The 22,514-nt window shown below is 34.1% G+C and overlaps 1 protein-coding gene across 6 annotated transcripts in view; it reads right to left on the bottom strand.

Annotated features, from left to right (window-relative positions):
- Vps13b (vacuolar protein sorting 13 homolog B) overlaps nucleotides 1-22,514 on the bottom strand; it is a 757,361-nt gene that overhangs the window by 156,520 nt on the left and 578,327 nt on the right. For 5 of the 6 annotated variants that reach the window (XM_071602212.1, XM_071602213.1, XM_071602210.1 and 2 more), the window contains 2 exons: nucleotides 18,438-18,575; nucleotides 2,696-3,103 (listed from right to left, as the gene is read on the bottom strand). In XM_071602212.1, the coding sequence (XP_071458313.1) occupies nucleotides 2,696-3,103; nucleotides 18,438-18,575 (546 nt within the window). The remainder of the gene's footprint in view (nucleotides 1-2,695; nucleotides 3,104-18,437; nucleotides 18,576-22,514) is intronic. The other variant, XM_071602214.1, reaches the window with a different exon arrangement.

Genomic DNA, 22,514 nt, shown 5'->3' on the forward strand with positions numbered 1-22,514 from the left:
GAACCAAAGAAACCCCAAGTGTGTTGTCTCATTGGGGAGCTATGCAGATTTGAATAAACAAGTGCAAATTGTTGAGGTTTTAATGAAAATTTTCTACAATTATTTTATCTTAAGTCATTCTATACAATAACATCTGTACAGCAGATGGCCATACTGTACCAAGGCAATGCTCCTTTTTCTTTCTCTGTTTAATAGCACATCTGAGATGACTACTTTTGTCACTGTGCTCAATTGGGTTCAGCAAATAATTTGAAAAGTGCAGCTGCTGCAGATGGTCACAATAGTTATATAAACTGTAAAATCAAAGACACAGTTAAGTATTTCTGTATTAGATTCAAACTATAAAAATCCAACATTAACCCCACTGAGCTCAAAGATATACTATAAAAAATTTTGGTTGAATACAGAACGATGTCACTTGAAAACTACAAAAAGAAATATGACTACTGGTAGGAGATTTGTGTGTGTGCATGTGTGTGTGTGTTGGATACATTTTACCACTTAGCGATACTATACCTTAAAAATATAAATATGTTTGCTTACATTTCATACAAACTTCAAAGCATGAAATTTGAAGATATTCAACTGCACAATAAAATTGTTGTTCAAATATTAAATTATTTTATTTAAAAATATAAATAAAATTAATTTTAAAAAAATGTGTAGTAATCTCTTAATTATAATTTTCCTAGAAATCAGCCTTAAGCAATAGCTAGAACTCAATACAATCTTATTTCACTAAATTATTTTATTTATTTTGCTAACTATGCTATTTTCTTGTTTGAGCATTCTGTCACATAAGGTTGAAATGGAGAAGAATTAGATTTTGGTGTTATGGTCTCAAATTAAAATTTTTACTATTAAATGGCTAACTTCAATTTTTATTTAATTTGACACAAATAATTATTTTAGAATGTTTGCTGGATACTACTCAATAGGGTTGTATAAAATATGTCCTGGTCAAAGCCATAGTTTCTATTTCTGTGTTTAACTAGATTTAAGAACATAATTGTAAGAGGAGAAGGGCTATGTAGTTATTCTAGTACAAAGGGGAGAAAAACAAGTTACAAAAATAGACTATGGCTCAGTGAGAGAAAGATTTTAATTATATTTTAGAGACTAATGTTTACCAAGGATAGATACCATTAAGAGTGGTTAAAATATGAGTAGCAAACAAACTTAAAAGCCATGAGAATGAAAACCAAAAAGGACCTAGAATGGAATACAGTATGTTTAAATTCTTCTACTCTGTTTGAGTTCTAACCTTTTCCCACTATGATTAAGGTAAGACTGGAAAGGCGTGGGAATGGGTCCAGTGTTGTCTGGGTCACAATTTATTTGTGGATAAATTGGACATTGTAGGGTCCAGTGTTTCATAGTCTTTCATGTCCCATGAACCTAACATTTTTCATTTCTAACTTTAAAGACAATAAAAAAAAATAGGGAGCTTTTAGCTGGCTTGGTCACAAATATTTCTGGTGAGAAAGAAATAAATCATCCCTGTTTTGGACTAAAATTCATACTTCTCAACTGCAAAACATTTTATTTTTCTTTATCTTTTAAACTACTGTGCCCAAACTGGCTTTATGGAACAGACTCTAGCTGCCACTTGATTACTTTTTGTAAGCAACTAAACTGCACATAATTTAAGGATTTATTTTATCCCCTGTACTATCGCATAGCCCCCATTTTTTCATCCCTAAATATTAAAATGGAAAAAAGGATAGTTTCCTCTCACTACTTTTACTTTCAGAACAAAATTTCTGGCACTGGGCCCTGAACTTTTACAGTAGCAGTTTCTGTGATTGAAAACTGTTATTTCCCACCTGTGAGTTGCATTTTCTCTTCCTTTCCTCACATTCCTTCTGCCCACCCTTTCTGATTCAGTGTGAAAAAGCACATAACAACTTAGTCATGATAACAGAAGAGAAAAATGTAGATGTCACTGCCAGTTAACTTCTCACCTCTCCACCCCTCAATGACATTCATTTTTCAGGGTCCAGGCCTCTGTGCTCAGCTGGGCACAGAAACACAGCCTTTCCTTGCCAGGTGTTGCAGTCTGATAAAATGCCTCTGCAGCATTCCTGCAAAGCAGAACCTTGGTTTCGATTACACTTTGTGTAGCATATCTGCCACCACGGCAATTTTTCTTTATTAAATAAATTGTTACCAGTGACTTAATACAGCACATCAGAATCACCTGTAGGATTTATTGAGACAGACTACTAGGCTCCATTCCCAGAGTGGCTGATTTGGTAGGTCGGGGGCAGGGTCTGAGAATATGCATTGCCAAGAAAGTCCTGGGAGATGCTGATGGTTCCGAGATCATGCTTTGAGAACCACTTTTCTAGTGGTTCACAAAACTTGATGCTCTGTTGTCCCACCATAGCTATTTTAGGTGAAAAGAAAATAGGAATTAACAGTTTTAAAACATCTGTAGGAATGTGCCTAAAGAGGTGGATAGAACAGTTTAGTTTAGTTTAGGGCATTAAAATACCTAGGCTCGAAGGATTTGTTATAAAACTATCTCTGCAATAAGGTCACAAACCAGAAATGTTCCCTTCTCTAATGGCCTTTAAAACTTTTAACTTCTACATAATAAAAATCTTCAAAATGATGCATTTTTCAGATGTTAACAAACCATTTTGCTTGCTTTCTCTCTCTCCCTCCCCCGCTCCCATTTTCTGTGACTTACCAGGTACTTTTTGTGCTGCTTTGACACTAAGGCTGCCATTAAGACTTGATAGAGATGCCAACAGGCATGGTTTATTAGGATGGGGGACAGTTTCCATGGAGAACACAATCTGAGTAGTATGGACAGAAATTTTTTGAAAGCAGGAAATGGCTCTCCACATGTTTTCTTGAAATGAAAACTTCTGCACTCCATCACCATGTACTTTAGGTTTAGACAACTTTCCATGGTAACATTTGGAGACTGGAAGCTCATCTTTATTCACTGTAGGGTCTGAAAGAGTAGAGGTCTCTTTGCTATGTGCAAAGCCATGTGCACTTTTTATCTTCTTTAAAAAATGGTTCATCTGATCCAGTTTGGTAAAACTCAGGTTTGCTTTCAAAGGCTTTGATATATCCAAGTTGATGTCTGCTATAGAAGTGAAAAAGACATGAAAATTACTGAATTTCTCTTATTAAATACCCATTATGATGCCAGAATGTTATATTTCTTTTATTCATCACCTATTTTTTTTTCCATGTAGTTAGCTAAATAGGAACATTCGCCTTTGACCACTTATGCCTATATTCCTGATTGTCTATTCCTGCTACAGCCAGGGACGTACACCTATAGCAAGTCCCTCCATTCCATCTTTGCTCTCATACCCCAATGCAAGCTGAAGCAGGCTTTCCCTTTAGTTACTTACCTGAAACTGGCATTCCTTTTCCCAAAGAAAAAGAACTTCCCTTTATTCCCAGAAAAATGTTTGACACAAACACTGATAGTAATCAACACTGATCCAACTGACTGAAGCAGCCTCCCTTACCATTCTCTAATCAAGTTAATGCAGAAAATATTTATTTCTCTTCTGTCACCTGCTGCAAACCACAAAAGTCCCTGCAACTTTTCCTACATTCTACATTGATAAGAGTTGAAATCTCTCACCCAAGTTTATATAGGTAGATTTCTTAAAATCTATAGTGCATTTCACAGGTAACATATACCAGACACTGTCCTTGTCACTTAGTTGTCTGACATTAAAACAAACTGGCCTTATTATTTGTTTTCATTTTCTTATTTCACCTTATACCACTTTTCCTCCTGCTTTTATTATTTTTGTTTATTTGGGGGGGGGGGTTACTGGGGATTGAACTCAGAGGCACTCAACTACTGAGTGACATCCCCAGCCCTATTTTTCATTTTATTTAGAGATGGGGTCTCACTGAGTTGTTTAGTACTTTGCTTTTGCTGAGGCTGGCTTTGAACTCACAATCCTCCTGCCTCAGCCTCCTAAGTTGCTGGGATTACAAATGTGTGCTACCATGCCTGGATTTTCTGTTTTTATTATAAGACACAAGACTTTAAGTATCATGAAGACAGAGCATGTCATACATCTTGCCTTCTATGAAAAACAGAGAACAATGTTAGAAGATGATAGCAACAACAGAAAACCCAAATTAACCTAAAATAGAAAGAAGATTCAGCTGTTATGGAGCTGAAGCTGGGTGCTGTTTCTGAATTCATGACATGAAAACTTAAACCTAGGTGCCAGAAGTGCTCATCATGTAGCCAAAGAAACAAATTAGTGACTTGAAGTTGCCCAAATATCCACCTAAATCATAGTATTTCCCTGACTTCAGACTGGCATAGCATACACAGGACAGTATACAGAGGAGTTGCTAACTATTAGCTCAGCATGGACCCTCAACTCTTGCCCAATTTGTCTTCCTAGACTCAGCCCTTGAGTCACTTCCAGGAAATCTTTCTTGATCCCTGTTGCTGAGTGAGGTGCCTCTCATCACTGCTTTCAGAATATCCTGTGCATTTTTTTCTATCACTGGGCACTTATTTATATTATTGTCATAGTTATCTGCCTAAGTGTCTGTAATCGTTCAGTGAAATGTGAGCTCTTGAACATTAGAGGCTGTGCTACATCTTAGTATTCTGAGTACCTAAAATAGTTTCTTCTATTGTAATTAAATGAATGTTTAATAATGCAATGAAGGAAAAAAACCAAACAAATACAAAGGCCTGTTTTCCCTTTCTACTGAACTCTGAAGGGCTCATCAGATCAATTTATCTATTAACTACCTTTAGACCGCTATTTTCCCTTTGTTTTAGCTAATGGTGCACAATCCACCATATGACCCAAGTCAGAAATTTGACTTTTTGACTCTTCATTTCACTTCCTCGTTCCCTGGTCCCAGTCCAATCAATGAATAAGTTCTGTCAATTTTATTTCCAAAACACTGCTTGAATATAATCTCCTGTCTTTAGCATTCCAGCTACTCTTATTTTCCTCCTCTAGGCCTCTCTTTGTTCAGCTATTATAAAGCCTCCTAAATAGTTTTTCCTGTCTAAACCCATTCCCTTTAGTTCAGTCTCCAGAGTCATTTCCAAATGATTTATTTTCAATGCGATCCTGATTGGTTCACTCCTATTTAAACTCTTTACTGGTTCCTCTTCATCTAGAAAATAAAAGACCAACTTCCTTAGGAAGAGAGAAAAGGTTTTGCCTTTATTGGCAGTTATTACCTGACTTCCCCTTTAAAAGTTCCAGAAGTATTAGAATTTATAAAACCTACTTCCCCCAAACTATGTCACATCACTAGGCCTTTACTCATGTATTTAATGTACTCCCCTGCTCCCCCCACAGATTTTTTTTTTTTGCCTAACTATTAATCTTCAGGATAATCCTCAGCATTTTCTCCAAGAAGTTAATCCACAAAGTTAGGTTAAGTGCCCCTGCCCCCTCAGAGCACTATAGCACCTGCACAAGTATCTTTATAGGAGATGATCTGTCCCATCAGTTAAGAAGAACTTAAATGCAAAGATTTTCCCTCAATTCTTAACCTTAAACTCAGCTCAAATCACATTTGGTCATTTTGTATTGAAGCACTCCAGAACATTCTAATGTGGTTCTAGGTAGGCAGAATTCTAACCAGGCACTTCCTTTACAATATTCCTGCCCCCTGATTATTGAATCAAACACTAATCTATGTACTGCTGTGCAATGAAGGGATGTTATGGTTGTGATTAAAGACCCAGGTCAGATATGGAGATTATCTGGTGGACCTGATCTAATTATGTAAACCTTTAAAAGGTACATGAAGGAGGTGAGGGGGGAAATCAGAGAGAGGTAAAATATGAGAAGGGCTCCATGATATGTAATTGTTGTGAAGATGCTGGGGGTCACATGAGATGAAATGGGTGAGCTGAGGGCAATTTCTGGACAATAGCTAACAAGGAATTGGGAACTTCAGTCCTACAACCATAAGGAACTGGATTATACAATGAATCAGAATGAATTTCAAAACAGATTCTGGCCAGAAGCTTCGAGATTAGTGCCTAGTCCAAATGACATACTGATTTTGGCATTCTGAGAGACCCTGAGTATAGAACCCAGTTGAACCCACTCTGTTTCCAATAAAGATGGAAACCTGTGCCTCTACTGGAGAGAATACAGCCATAAATTCTACATAGAACAACTATTTGAGAAAAAGTAAAGGGTAACAGGTAGACTGGGGAAGAATAGATTTCCAAATACCACCAAAATGGTATTTCTCATTTATCCTCCCCTCATCCCTAGTCTGGATCAATGGTGGCTCAAAATCCTGAGGTGGGCACTATGTGCATATAGAGGAACTATGAAGGGAAAATGTTTACTTTTGACTTCAAAAACTCTCTTAATGCTTAGAGAAACTACAGGAATTTTCCAGCTTTTTTTCTTCTTTCTTTTCTTATTATTTTCAAGCCCCGGAACAGAAGAGAATATTTTTCTATTCATTTTATGAGACCATCATTACTGATAGCAAATGTAAGATAATATAAGAAAACTATACACAAATATCCCTCATGAAGAAAGATATAAAAATCCTTAAAATACCGAGGAAATCAAATACAGAAAGATATAAAACTAATAATATATCAGAGCCAAGCAAGGTTTTTCTTGGGACTACAAGATTGGTTGAACCAGTGTAACGATATTAATAGCTTAAGGGAGAGAGGAGATATCTGTTGATACAGAAAAAGATACTTGTAAAATTCAATATCCACTCATTATAAGAACTCTTGACAAACTATGAATACAGGAGCACTTCCTTAACCTGAAAGAGGTCACATATGACAAAACTACAACTAACATCATGATTATGAAAAATTGAATGCTTCCCCTATGATCTAAAAGAAGGCAAGGAGTTCCATTCCCATTGCTCATATTGAATATAATACTGAAAATCACAGCCAGTGAAATAAGGCAGCAAAAAGAAATAAAAAGCATATATACAGGAAAGGAAGAAATAAAACAATGCTTATTTGCAGATGACATCATTTTACACGTAAAAAAACTCAATAGGAATCTACAGAAATTTGGTAGAAGCTAATGAGGGACTCTGCTAAAGTTTTAACGCCAGCACACAAAACCCAACTGAATTTCTATATACTAACAATGAGCAGATGGAATAAAAAACTTAAAATCTAGCATTTATAATAGCTCTAAATAAAAGGAATATTTAAATGTAAATGTGATAAAATGCAAAGAATCTGTTGGTTAGCCAGGTGCAATGGCATACACCTATAAACCCAGCAACTCCGGAGGCTGGGACATGAAAATATCAAGTTGAAGGCCAGCTTCAGCAACTTAGTGAGACCCTGTCTCAAAATAAAAATACAAAGGGTTGGGTATGTGGCTACCAATTAAGTATCCCTGCATTAAATCCCCAGCACAAAAAGAAAGAAAGGAAGAAAGGAAGGAAGGAAGGAAAGAAGGAAGGAAGGAAGGAAGGAAGGAAGGAAAGAATCTGTATATGAAAAACTACAACATTGACAAAAAAACAATTAGGGGGTGGGGATACCTCAACAATAGAATGAATACTTAGCATAAACAAAGTCCTGCGTCCAACTAAAAACTAATAAATAAATAACAAAATTAACATAATGGACAGATGTACCATACATAAAACATGTTCATGAACTAGAAAATTCAACATAAATAAAGATATCTGTTCTGGGCATGGTGGCATACACCTGTTATCCAAGCAACTCAGGAAAAATGTTTATTAAGCATTTGTTTTGTTTCACAAATTTGAACAGTGAACTGTAATGTTAACCTTCTGTGGTGCTGGTATCTGAATGACCCTTTCTCAGACCAGTGATGTAGTAGAAGGATTACTTACTTCTTCAGGCACTTTAGTGACTTGATTTATCTTTTCTGTGGGGTCATGCCAAACTGTTCTATATGCATCAAACCTTTATTTAATCTTTGAATGATCTTAAATTTGGGATTACAAATAAAATTTCTCAATCATTTGGCAGTAAATGATGAAAGTTTTTAGAAAGTCAAAAATCCAGTATAGCTATATGTGGCCTAAGATGTTAATTTTTAATAAGAAATGAAATTATTACTTAAAACATTTAGATAATTAAACTTTTCACATCTTTTATGTATGCCTGTGTATAGTATAACCTCTGCACAAGGCCCTCCAGTAGGTCAGAGTCCTTCAGGCCTTCTCTACAGTGAGAGTACTGAGCCCGTCAAAAGGACTGGGCACGTTAGACAGGACTCTAGGCCAAGAATGGGAAAAGCAGACTTGAAAAGAGGCTATATTGTACTAGAGGGGCTTCCTTTCTAAAGTCCCCATTGAGAGACAGGAACCACACACAAGAGTGAGAAGCACCACAAATAAAATAGCACCTTTGTTGATTTATAAAATATACAACGTGTATCCTTTAATTGAAATCATGAAGTCAATGTCACACTTGGTAATTCAGCAAATTCATATTGATAATTGTAGTACCCTAGTGTCAACACATTTTCACCTCCTAGAAGTAGTCAGGTACAGAATGAATTAGTGTCTTCATTGTAAATATTTTTCAGCCTCATAATGAAAGGAAGATTACTTTTAGAAATGGGAATATTATGCCACAAAAATCTGGCATTTTTAAACATAAAAATCAAGCAATTTTAAAATTAATGAAGCAAAAGTGAAGGGTCAAATGTTTTCTCTCATATGTGGAAGGTAGAGCAAAATTAGTAACACCAAAGGGGTATGGGGGAATATCATGAAACTAGAAGGGAAATCAGTGGAGTAGGAGAAGGAGATTGAGGAGGGGGAAGCAGGGACAGGAAAAGAGAGGAACTGCAGGATGAAATTGACCATTATACTATGTACATATATGAATATACCACAGTGACTTCTACCTTTATGTATGTCAATAAAGCACCAATTAAAAAAATAAGTAAAAGGAAGACCAGAAGAACAGAGGAAGAGGAAGAGAGGGAAGAAGAAGGAGGGAGAAAGAGGAAGCACTGGGCATGGAATGAACCCCACTATTATGTATAACTATAATGTAGTAATAAAATTTTTTTAAAAAAATTGATGAAATATAGTAACCTAATCATTAAGATAAAAACATTTAAAGAAACAGGCTAACAAGTTTTTTCAACAGACACACAGTTACATAGAATAATGTTTTATAAGGAACCAGGCATAGATTGTTAATGTGAGTTTCATTCCAATTATTATCAGATCCTTGAGTTTAAAAATTTCAATTTTTTTTCATAATCCTCATTGAACTTTAATAAATGGATTTGTTTCAAAGTTTAGATTTTGGGAATATTCAGTAATAGAGAATCTCCCAGCTGAGTCATCTACTTCTCTGCCAGATCTAATTTCTCACCATTTTTGGGACATATTCTATATCTTTAAATTACCAAGTAAACTCATGTCTGTCAATTATTTTCTAATTGCCCTTCAAAACTTTCCAAACCGCTACCAGGAAATAGAATAATGGAATGCTATGGAGTTAAAAGGAGATTAGACAAATACCAATAAATTACAGTTATTTTATGCTCCCATCACCCTAGAAGGTGACTTAATAGTGAGAGGAAAAGAATCATATTGCAATAATGAAATCAGAGAGGGAATTCAAGGCCCAGACGTGATTCCCCTAAGTTTATGTTAATGCACACCTTGTGGGGGACCAAACATCAACTGGAAAAGTTTCCTGAAAACTGTTCCAGCTATTTTCTCATTTAAAATGTTCCAACTTTACTTGACCCATTAGTCATCATATTACTTACATTTATGATGTATTATGAAATCTATTACCAAAAACCTGATGGGTTCAATATGGTTTCTTATACCTAAATCATAACATTTATAAAAGAAAACTCCTTTGTTAAATGTTTCTTTCTTTGGAATTTTATTTGCAAGAGACAATTTATTTATTTTTTTTTTAGAGAAAAGTATGGCTTACTAGGAAAGCATTCGGTGCACATGTCGGTGGCTATGTACAGATACAAGAATGGTGCTGCTCTTATTCCCCACCTTAGAGAGGCAAATATAAAGCATAGAACGAATCTATAATCTAGCTTGACTCGATAGTTTATAATAACTTTAATGAAAAACATTTATATTACTAGGTCATAGTACATTTTTTTTACTCAAATTCATAGTTTTGTTACTGTATCACAATAAAGGTATTCATGATGGAGTCCTAATATTTAACTAGAAAGTTTTCAAGACAATGAGATCAACATGTTTGTGTTGAAGGGGTGATATGTAAAGACCTCAGTGGAAGCAACCTGAGTGTTTTAATTAATGGTGGTATACCAAGTGGAACTGTATATAATGTCCCATGTCCTGTGAGGAGGCTCAGATATCTGATTCAGATGGCAAGTAATTCATGGTGCTTAATACTGGGATCTGGGTATCATTACTATTAGAAGTATTACTTAGGCGCACATTTTCATGATCAAGCACTGACTTTTTTACTTCATTATTCCCCTCAAAAAACTACAATATAAAAGATATGATTATAGAGTAATTGTACTGGTTTTCTAAAATGAATGTATTGAACTGGACTTGGATAAGCTTCTCTCCTTTATCTAATAACCATAAAATGCTAAATACATTCCATGCTCCAGTAATTTGGAAACTTTTTTGGTGTCTATGTCTTTGTTTTGCTATTCTGAATGGTGGCATATACTCATCTTTAAAGACAATAGTTACAACTTTTGGAAAGAGACAAATGGTGTTTTGAGCTAAGTTTAATGAAAATGATATTAACAACCCGCTCAACAAAAAAAAAAAAAAAAAAAATGAGAGATTAAAGAGAGGCTGAAGTGAATGGAAATGAAAGAGAAAAGATTACCGAAGGAAACGCAACTTAGGCTAAACCTAATAGCACAGAATTAGGATAGGCAGAGAAAAAGGGAGCAAAGATTCAGACTAAGGGACCAACAGAATTAAAGACATAGAGATGCCAACTTACAGAGGATCCCCCTGCAAAAGATGAGACAATCTGAGCATCATTAAAAATAATGAGTTTAATACCAAACAATATAAATTAATTAGCCATCATTGGGATATGCTAGAAAATATACTTATTTTTGAAAAATGTAAAAAAGTGTAAGAATTAAGCATTTATCCTGCCTTTTCTTATGAACAATAGTACTAAGTAGCTAAATAGTGAGGAAATATTTTTCCTTAGAAAATATGGCAGCTAATATATAAAAAAGGAATGCAAAAAATAGAATATTACTATTTATAACCTTTAACGAATTCAGGCACTGAGAACCAATGGCTGCTAATATCACAAAAATAGAAATCTTCAGACATTATACAGTTCCTGATGGAATAAAGCAAAATCTCATACAAAACAGTGTTGCTTAAAAAACAAACCTGAGCCAGGTGGATCAGGAGTTCAAAGCCAGTCTCAGCAAAAGTGAGGCGCTAAGCAACTCAGTGAGACCCTGTCTCTAAATAAAATACAAAATAGGGCTGGAGATGTGGCTCAGTGGTAGAGTGCTTGCCTTGCATGTGTAAGGCACTGGGTTTGACCCTCAGCACCACATAAAAATAAGATATTGTGTCCATCTACAACACACACACACACACACACAAATGTGGCTCAGTAGTAGAGTGCCTGAGTTCAATCCCTGGTACCCCAACCCCCACAAAACAAACAAACAAAAACCCCTCAAATTAGATTAAGCCAAATGCCAATTTATATGTAGGAAATACAGAGGAGGAAAGGGGTACTAAGGGAGCGGGTAAGAAGTTTTTTGACTAGATACACTGAAAGAAGTGGGTGGTCAAGATTCATATAAGTTTGATAGGAGATGCTAATCTAGCGAGGATGGAGGAGAAGGAATTATGAAGTAAAAGGAGACTCTGAAGTTGGACTATGGAGTAATCAGGACATGTGCCTACACCTGGGAGGTAGTAAGCATAATAGAAGACCATTTCAAAGGAAAAACCAAAAGGACTTGGGATAAAGAGAAAAATTGTCAGAAGACACAATTGAAATGATGCTGCTGTCAGTTTTAAAGAAGGCTGGACACTAAGGGATGGAGAGAGGAGAGAAAAATTAATTTGATGTGAATTAACACATCATTAACAAAACATACTACTAGGCAGATGGAGAAACAGCCTTGGGGTAGGATGTAAGTCAAAACAAAAGCTAGGCCTTTGGAAGTTGTTAGCATAAAAGGGATAGCTGAGGCTGTTGTACAGTAGATGGGGTAGAGAGAGAAGATGGGAGGGGAGGGGATGGGGGATAGTAGAGGATAGGAAAGGCAGCAGAATACAACAGACACTAGTATAGCAATATGTAAAACAGTGGATGTGTAACCGATGTGATGCTGCAATCTGTATATGGGGTAAAAATGGGAGTTCATAACCCACTTGAATCAAAGTGTGAAATATGATTTGTCAAGAACTATGTAATGTTTTGAACAACTAACAATAAAAATTAAAGAAAAAAAAAAAAAAAAAGAACAGAAGGCTCAGGACTGTGTCCTTGGGAAGGAACAGTGTTAGTGAGTTAGGGAGAAAAGAGCTGAAACAAGCAGAAGTTAGGAGAACTCAGATTATTTTTTTCTTTTTAACCTAAGTTTACTCCATGTTCCTAAAAAGAGATTCCCTAATCACCCTCACTCTCTTCTGTAGAAGAAATAATTCTGACATAATTAGGCTCAACGAAGAAATAAATAAATCTAAAACATTGCTACTCACCTCACTTTACTCTGTGAGACCTGGTGCTGGCCCTTTATCTAACTTTGCCATCCTTATGACCCATGTCTGCAACTTCTAAGGTCCTACCTAAGCCAAGTAGCAGAGAGGTATGGTACCCCAGAGGTACCACAGTCAGCTAGACCTAGAAAGATTTAAGTTTCTCCATTTTATAATGAGGGAAAGTAATTAACATGACTTATTGATTCTATCATAGAAAATTTGATATTAAAATCAGGTTGTTTTCTGAATAAAATAAAAAAGTTTATTTACAAAATCATTTTGTTTAAAAGCATCTATTTTTTGGGCTGGGGATGTGGCTCAAGCGGTAACGTGCTTGCCTGGCATACGCGGGGCGCTGGGTTCAATCCTCAGCACCACATACAAATAAAGAGATGTTGTGTCCGCTGAAAAATAAATATTAAAAAAATTTCTCTCTCTCTTTTTTTTTAAAAAAAAGCATCTATTTTTCTCAGTTCTTCCAAAATACAAGTTATAGTTGAAAAACTAAAGTCAAAATAATGAAAGGATCTTTTGTATTCTAAATTATTGATCCATTCCCTATTTGACATCCTAACATCTAGTTTGCTGTTTTGTCTTGATAAATCATGGGGAAAATGAACTATGATGATATAATGCTCAAAACTGGAACCCATACAATTCAGGAAATACAAGCCAAGGTTCTTATGGCTTTATTAACTACTTTACATTTCTTAAATGTAGAAGATAGCTGGATAGTATGGCTATAAAACTGAACTAACCTAGAGGCAGGACTCCAGTGATTAAAGTATAGGCCTTAGCCCTCATTCTGGAACGAGAAAGAGGCAAAGGATTAAATATTGGGGCAACAGTAAGAGAAATAAGTTAATTAAAGTTAGCTTAAGACCTTTTCTTTCACTTTGAATCTTCCTGCCTTTAAAAAAATCACTTTTGTTCTTCATTTTCTTCCCCAGAAAATGTCAGGAGACTATTTAGCTCACCTTTTTTCAGGTATCTTAATCCCCCTGAATCAGTCACTTTTAAGATACATCCAAGTTAATCCCCATTGAGTAATGAATTTAGTAAGAACAGAACATAAAAGCAGAGTTCACCAAGAAAAGCAAAAGAATTTCAAAAATACACATTTAGGGATAAACAACATAAAACTTCCACTTTATATTCAGATAAAGAATCTATTTGAAAGATGTATTTCTGTATTTAAGAAGGTTTTTAAAATTAAAGAGGTTGGTAGAAATGTAATTGTTTAGGGTGTTCAGGAATTTTTTAAAAGGAAAAATTAAAAACATAACCTACAAAACAATAAATTAACCAATGAAATATAAGTAAAGAATATTCAAAATAGGATTATAACCAATTAAAGACAAACAGATTGTAAAACAAAAACCAAATACAACTAAAGATAAAACAAATCCAAATATAAAATAAAATTAGAAAAAATACACAGGTAATTCAATGAATAAATTAAACAGGATAAGACTAAATAAAAGTAACTGTATTAAGAGAAAAATGCATTTCAACTACAGACACTTTGTATATTAAACTAAAAGAAATGTGAAATTGCATTCATAACTTTGTATTTGATAAACCCATGTAATTAAATTATATGATAAATGGGTCATGAATTTATAATGAAACAGAAATGACTTGGGAATGTTGGTCCCAATTTGGTACTTCTGTTCCATGTTGTCATTTCAATGTCATTTTATGGTTAGAGTGACAGTGGCTCAAAATTTTCTGTGCCAAAGAACTATGAAAAACACCACCACCACCAACAAACCAAGGAGCTGAAATGTTTTTGTAAATGACCCTGAGTTAATTAGAAAAATCTGCACCCTTACCAGTTCTTTTTCTCACGTCAGCTCTCATTAAATAATAATAAAAAAAAATCTCATTTCAAAGTTAAGAAATCCTATGGTTAACAAAAATTTTAAACTGGGATCAAGTGGGCACATTCCTACATTTCTGTATGATGTCATACCAAACACTTCACAGCTGAATTTGAATTTGCAAGAGTATGAATGACTTTTCAATATAAGAAGTATCTGATCTAACACTAATTTTTTCTCTGTAGGCTTACTGTGCTGGGAACAGGTGGCCCTGCTTTCAATTATGGAGGGTTAGCATGCCAGTGTGAGGCCTGGATTAGTTCACCTTCTCACGGGGAATTTTCCTCGGTTGGGAATGGATTTATTATGGCTTCACACATGGAATAGAGCTCATGTCAGCTGAGGGCAGTGACACATCATATGATTCAAATTAACCTGCTGTGGACTGTTCCGCAGGGCTTAGATTGTGTATTAAAATGACGACATTTTAAAAACAGCTTGAAAGAAACCAGGATTTCTGAACTGCAAAGGTTCCAATTTGTTCCAACTAATCTATCACCTGCTGGAGATATTATTCTAGTGGGTTTCTGGTAGCTGCTGTTTTCCAGGTTTCTCCAAGCCACTGACCTTGCTAATGGGTACAATTGTTGCCTCTGAAGGAAAGAAGTGGGGGTTGGGGAGCTTTGAAGGAGTTTTTGATATAGATGTTGGGACCTACCATTTATTTGCCTAAGGTAATATTACATGAACAAAGGAAATAAAGGAATACTCACAAGCTCTGAAATATGTTTCCAAACACAAATGGTAGAGAACAGAATTTGTATCACTTGTTTAGCGAAAATAATCCCTAAAAAATAAAACTGAAAGGCTGATTTCCAGAACTGCTTACACTTTTTTGAAGAAAATGTAGGATGATGCAGTTATAATCAGTATTTCCTCTAACTTTCAGGGTAATCACTTTTATTGCTATTTAGGTTATAGTAAACCTAAATTCAAAAGTAAGAAAGAGTAAATGAAACTATACTGCTTTAGCAGTAAGACATTATCTGGGAATGATACTTAAATAAATATACATACAGATTAAAAATCAAATGGTAGAAAATATTCCTAAGGCTAACACTAAATGACAATTTTACATAAAAATTACATGACATTCCTTTATTATTATATGTGATTTTTACAAAATTTCCAAGGGAAGGGGACAGTATCGGGGAGTATTATAAAGCTGACGTTTGTTCTCCTAGTCTCAGCATAAATCATATTTCTCTTGCTTAAAATCTAGAAAACATAAAAATGATACACTGATATGGCAAAATGTTTTAATGTGTCTTGTTATGCAAATTAACCTTACTATTTGCTATAGATTTTTGATTTCTAAATTAAAACAGAGTAGCATTCTCACTATATAGTGAGAGAGTGCATTCTGTGGAATAACACCTACTTATCTGCTCTGACAAATTATTTACAGTAAGAAAATTTTTGTCTAAGATAGTAAATTTTGGAGCTCAAGGATGTTAGGTTAGTGTTTTAGAAGAGATCCCAAACAGTTGATCTATCTTTCAAACTAATCTTTCCTTAAATACAAAGAAAATAAAAGTACTTTTAGTTAAAATGTTTTAGACTTAGAAGAACTTAAATCACTCATTGTACATTATGTTTGATTTTTGACAATAAAAGTACCATTTTAAAAAACAACTCTTCTTTCTTTGTATCATTCTCCTTTCCTGCATCCCCAAATTTCTGGAGTTTCGTGTTCAGAAACTGTGACTGATGCTCTTGGGAAATTTTTTTTGTGTGTGTGTGTGTGTGTTTGAGATTTTAGAAAATAATTTTAATAAAAGTCACATAAAATCTTGCTACAAAAAGAATAGTCCCCAGACCAATAGCATTCACTTCATCTGGGAGCTTGTTAGAAACAGACTTTCAAGCCCTACCTTCTAGAATCATTAAATCACCATTTCCATTTTAACAAATTCCTCAGAGATGTTTCAAATGCAGATTCAAGTTTGAGATGATTGCTGTAAAATAACTATTTCAATTCAATAACTTAAACATTTGAATCTCCAAATATATTATCATCATTATTAAAAGGACATGAAATAAAATATGGTGTATATATACTTCCCAGCTGTAAAAAGTATCCTGAGAAACAGAAAAGTACAATTACTTTAAAAATCACATTTTGGCTACACAGTCAGATTAAGTGCTAAAATTAAAATGTACATATAGGCATTTTTCTTAAAATTCAATTTATTTGGATACATTTGAAAATATGGTGCTACCTACCACATGGAAACTTGCAGATTCCATTCCTTTTACAAACAAATCAATCAAATGTAAACTACAAGTGAACTTCTTAGCCAAATTGAGTGAAAGACTGCTTAAAAGCAAATGAAAACTGAAAAATAAGAAGTGATCCAAGTTTCCCTGTCTTTCCTCCATGATCTAATGATGTATTGTTCTTACACTAAACCTGTTCAGTCTTTCACACGTGAACATCTCTGAAATCAGAAAATGTCCTCCAACTGACAAAGAAAAACTGAATCAGTTTCAATGGCAGATTTTTTTTTTCTTTCTCCTTGGTGATACATAAAATGTTTTTTCTTAAAATTAATGATGGTTCAGATTCAATGAAATGTGGTACTTCACACTTCATACTTAACTGAGTGCTAGGAACCATTCCTCCAATCCATCTACTACTACGTCAGACCAAAGGCTTCTTCCAAAACTCTGAAGACACCCTTGACTGCCTTAATCAGTTTCTCATTTTCCTTCTATTCTTTAAAACCATGTTTAGATATTTATCATGAAAAAGTTCTTTATATTAGCACTGGAGATATGTGCTTAAGTAGAAGTGGGCCCCCGTGAAAGGATCAGTGCAGGTGATTTCAGGCTCTGCAGTCCAGACATCATGGCTAACTGCCTTCTCCATCTGTGTAGTTAGTACATTGACAGGCCACAAAACAGACACTCAACAAGGTCCACAAGTGGATATTTTTCTTCATCAAAATCCATGCCTTCAAAGCTGTGGCTGGAGTCTTAAGAGAATGTAACATCATTGTTTGAAATTCCTAATGAAAAAACTAATATTCCTTTGATGGCTAACATATTCTGAAGTACTATAAGCACAATGAAAGCAAAATGAAAAAACAGGAATTTATGTTAATAAATAGCTCATGCCACACTGAGAAGAATACTAATAGAAGAGAAGGAGGAACATAAGATGAAGGTATAAGAAAAAGAGGAAGACAAAGAAGGATGAGGAGAAAGAGAAGAAATATCTCTAATTATGTTAAAATTAGTGTAGGACAGATGCTCAGAACTAATGTTTGAAGTCACAAAGACCTAGGCTTCTGAATGGCTCTTCTATCACTGGTATTTTACTTCACTTTCTTAGTTTTATTCAGAAAATAGGAATAATTGCAGTACTCATTCCTGAGTCTTTATGGGAATGTAAAGCACACTTTGATATCTTTAGCTGTCTAGAACTGTTTCAAGTACTCTGTTAAGCATCTAAAGTAAGTGTACACAACTAATTGATCTATATACATGCTATCTTGGTTATGTATATCATATATCCCATCCATTCATCCATTCATTTTATTCTCTTTATATTACAGGTAATAAAACCAAGGCACAAAAGACTATAGCAATAGTCTTGTTTAAGATTACACAATTAATTAATAGCAAAAGTAAAAACAAAATATCAGTCTTTAGCTTCCAGTCAATTATTCCTTAATCAAAAAAACATTTGTCAGACTTTTTGATCTGTAGAATGTACAGCCTCAAAGACATATACTTCTGGAAAATAAATCAACTACTCATTTTTGGCAGGGAATGTCAAAATCACTAACAGATCTATATGCACATTCATATAGACACATGGAAAGAAATGCAGACCCTTTTGAATTATGAGTTTCTTACCTGGTCCATTAAGAAAGTCTTTAATTTGCAGCGTTACAAGGGAAGGTGGAATACCACTTTTGCTGTCTATTTCTCCAGGCACTGTCTGCAGCCACACGGTGTTGTAATCAAGGGCTTCAGGCAGTGTTTTCCCAGGATCTAGAGGGACAATGATAAAATTGAAAACATCAATTATATTACAGACATCTCATTATGGGGTATGAGTTTGAGTTGATAAACAGATGAAAAAATGGTTAAATAGCTACATGTATCTTTCATTGTTTCCTTTATTTATATATTACAGCCTACAAGTACTTGTACTGAACAAGATCAACTATGTCTGTACAAGATGGGATGATGAAATCTCATTTTCCAGGACAAGGCCAAAGAGAAAAACACATTCCAAATCTTATATCATCTTTGAGTGAAGCTAAGTTTCTATACTCTGCTGACTCCTAACAGTTTAATAGTTAGATTTTTAAAAGAACATGATGTTGGAAACAAATTAAAGAAAAAGGGCAACCTTGTCAGCTTAAAAAAAAAGTGCATATACATGTTCAAAGATGCAGTGGATTAGTACTACTTAGGGGTTATTTGATCTGTTTTAGAGTTTTACTGACATTACAATCACTTTTTACTACAAGGCTTTTGAAGTTAACTTCAGTAGCTTTCCCATAACCTTTTCTAATGATAAAAATTGGTCAATCTTTTACTAGTTCCAATTAGACTAAAACTTGGGGTTTTTTTGTTTGTTTTGACTTTGTTTAATGTTATGCATGTTTTTTACTTTTTTTCTGGTTGATATTATGTATTTTTTAAAAGTATATTTTGGCTATTGGTGATAGCAAACTTAATTTGCTTTTTAATGCTTGGAAATCCACAACTTTTATTGAAATAGCTCTTTAAATAAAAACGACTGCTGTATCTTGGCATACAGTATAGTAGGCTTTTAAAAAACTTCTAAATATTCACAGTTTTTCTTTAGTTTCAAGATTGTTTTACTCTCTGTGTTTTAATGGCCTCTGAATGTCAATTTTATAGGGATGTTCTTGCCATAGAGCCCATCTATTCCATTTTCAGTCTATTTGAAATGTGTTACTAAAGTGTTATTTATTTTAGCTTTTATTGGTTGGATTGCTTTCAAGAATAGCATTTACATACAGTGTACTATATTGAACATATGGTTATATAGTATTACTGTCATATGTGAACTGGGCATATAAATTCTGCCTTGGAATTTGTATTTCTTGACCTTATCATGTGATCCTTATGAAATCTGGCACATACAAACCTTTATGTGATTTCAAAGAAAATACTGAAAGCAATTGATTGTGACGTTAGATCTATGTGGTAAAGATCAAACAGTGAGCTAGTGCATTCTTCCCTTTTTATATGATCAGTGAATTTAAAACAATGAGTAGACCCATTACATAGTAAGACTATACTATTCTCTCTTTTAAATACAGTGGTCAGTTCTGGTGAATGGATAATAGAAGTCTGATGCTATAGGATCTACACTCTGTATGAGCTATGTAAACCTACCAGAATCTGAGTATCTATTCTTAAGGTCTCTCCTATCCAGATGTCACCAAAAGTAAGTGGTGTTTGCAAGATCTATATGAGGAGACATAATTTTTCATATTGAAGAGAAAACATTTGAGAAAGAAAAAGTTATCTGATCGAGAAAACATAGATGTGATATAAATAACAATAAATAATGAACAGACACGAATTAAGCTGAGGTAGAAATGTTAATAAGATATATAAAAAACTGGAAAGTAAAACTTAAGTAGAACAAATAATAAGAAATGCATATTCCAAATTATATAGAATTAAAAAAATTGTTAGACTTATTGCATTTAAAAAAAAACAGGGCAGGGGTTGTGGCTCAGTGGTAGAGTGCTCGCCTAGCATGCACGAGGCACTGGGTTCGATCCTCAGAACCACATAAATGTAAAATAAAGATATTATGTCCACCTAAAACTAAAAAATAAATATTAAAAAAATTAAAAATTAAAAAACACAACCCCAGGGCTGGGGCTGTAGCTCAGCGATGGCACATTTGCCTGACATGTGTGAGGCACTGGGTTCAATTCTCAGTACCACATATAAATAAATAAAATAAAGATCTATCAACATCTAAAAAAATTTTTAAAAAACCCCACAACCTGTTTTCTACACTTTTCTAGGGATAAGGATTCCAAGTAGCAGGACAATGTACACTATGGAAATGTAAGTACATTAACTGTTATATCCTACATCATCAACAATAAGATGCCCAAACTAGAAAACAAAAGACTGGTGTACAGTAAGTATATGGCATACAAAACTTTTGTCAAAGGATAACATGAATGAAGTAAAAAGTCAAATAACCAAAAAAAGATAAAATTGCAACATAAGTGACAGTGACAAGGAGATATCACTAATATTTAGAGTTTACATAATCCATATAAACACCAATAGAAAAATCTGTGGAGTAGGGAATAAGTAATTAAAAATGGCATATAAACATTTAGAAATTGAAACATTAAAAGATACTAGTTTTAGCCAGGTGCAGTGGTGCACACCTAGAATCCCAGTGGCTCAGGAGGCTGAGAGGCTCGTCCTCAGTGTGTGTGTGTGTGTGTGTGTGTGTGTGTGGTGTGTGTGGTGTGTGTGTGTATATATGTATATATACACACACATACACATACATATATACGTATATATATATATATATACACACACATATATGTATATATACATACACACATATATATACACACATATATACACACACATATATACACACACATATATATACACATATATATGGATAAATTCATAAATTCAAATATATAAGTAGTTTTTTGAAGCTTTTTAAAAGTTTTCATTTTTTCTTTTACTAATCCTTCTGGAGAGTACTGCTTTGTAAAAAAACAGGAAAAATCTGTTTAGCCTCACTCTTAATGGGACTTACAAATTAAAATGATAAACTCAAGTTTTCATTCATGAGATCTGATAAAAAGATTGATGCTGATATCCTATTGTGTAGAGGGCAAAGGAGGAGAAAAAGATCCTCCATGTAAGGTGGATAAGAATGTACATGCAATATTTCTGTATGATCAGGGGAATTGGTTGAGAATGACTGCTCATCAAAATTCAAAATATTCATGCCCTTGGCATCAGAAAGTTTATCTATAGAAATCTAACTTAAAAAATACTTGAGAATCATAGATTAATGTCCAAAGAAGTTGACTGTAGCATCATTGGAATATTAAAAATCTGGGGAAAATAAAATTAAGTATCCATCTATAGAGAAATGGTAAAAAAAAAATAGGACTAAGCTATGAATACTACACAGAATACTATGCTGCTGATAAAGAGAATAGAATCTCATGTACTGATATAGAAGACCTTCAAAGTACTTTCTCAGTGATTAAAAAAATAAGTAGGACAGTAGGGTTGGTAAATTTGAATATAAAAAATCCTATATGTATATAAATGTATACATAAGTGCTTCTTTTTTAAAGATGTATGGATGATCCTAACCTTATTTTGATATATAGATATATAGATATTTTGATATATAGACCTATAAGTTATTCAGCACTAAAGACAAAATAGGATTCTTTACAATCAATTTATAAAAACTAAAAGAAAGAGAAAAAGAAAATGTACACTATGGAAATGTAAGTACATTACAACTCATCAAAAAAACACTTCTCTCATCAAAGTATAAACTGGGGAATGCCAACTTCGGATTATGTGAGTGAGTTTTCCAGGTCAGTGAGGTACATTGTGTGCAGGTGCCTCTCCAATAGTAGACATTAGAGGGCCAAGCCATGTGGTGTTCCACCTAAAAATCTACCCTGGGGCACTTACAAAGGGAATGAGTTAATAAGAGATAAACCAACTGACACTAGTGGGGAGCAGAATCAGGATTAAGACTATAAAAGTCTATGAAATCTAGCCAAGAAAACCAAAATTTTAATGACTATTTCCTATGAAATATTAGGATAACTGCTTTTTTAAAAAGTATGTCTGAATTTATAAGGTTGGCAGAACAGAATAATTGAAGTTAGAAACATCCAGAAAAATATAGGTAGCATTGCTGAT

Source organism: Marmota flaviventris, chromosome 15 (assembly GCF_047511675.1).
Source record: "Marmota flaviventris isolate mMarFla1 chromosome 15, mMarFla1.hap1, whole genome shotgun sequence".
NCBI classification, from domain to species: Eukaryota; Metazoa; Chordata; class Mammalia; order Rodentia; family Sciuridae; genus Marmota; species Marmota flaviventris.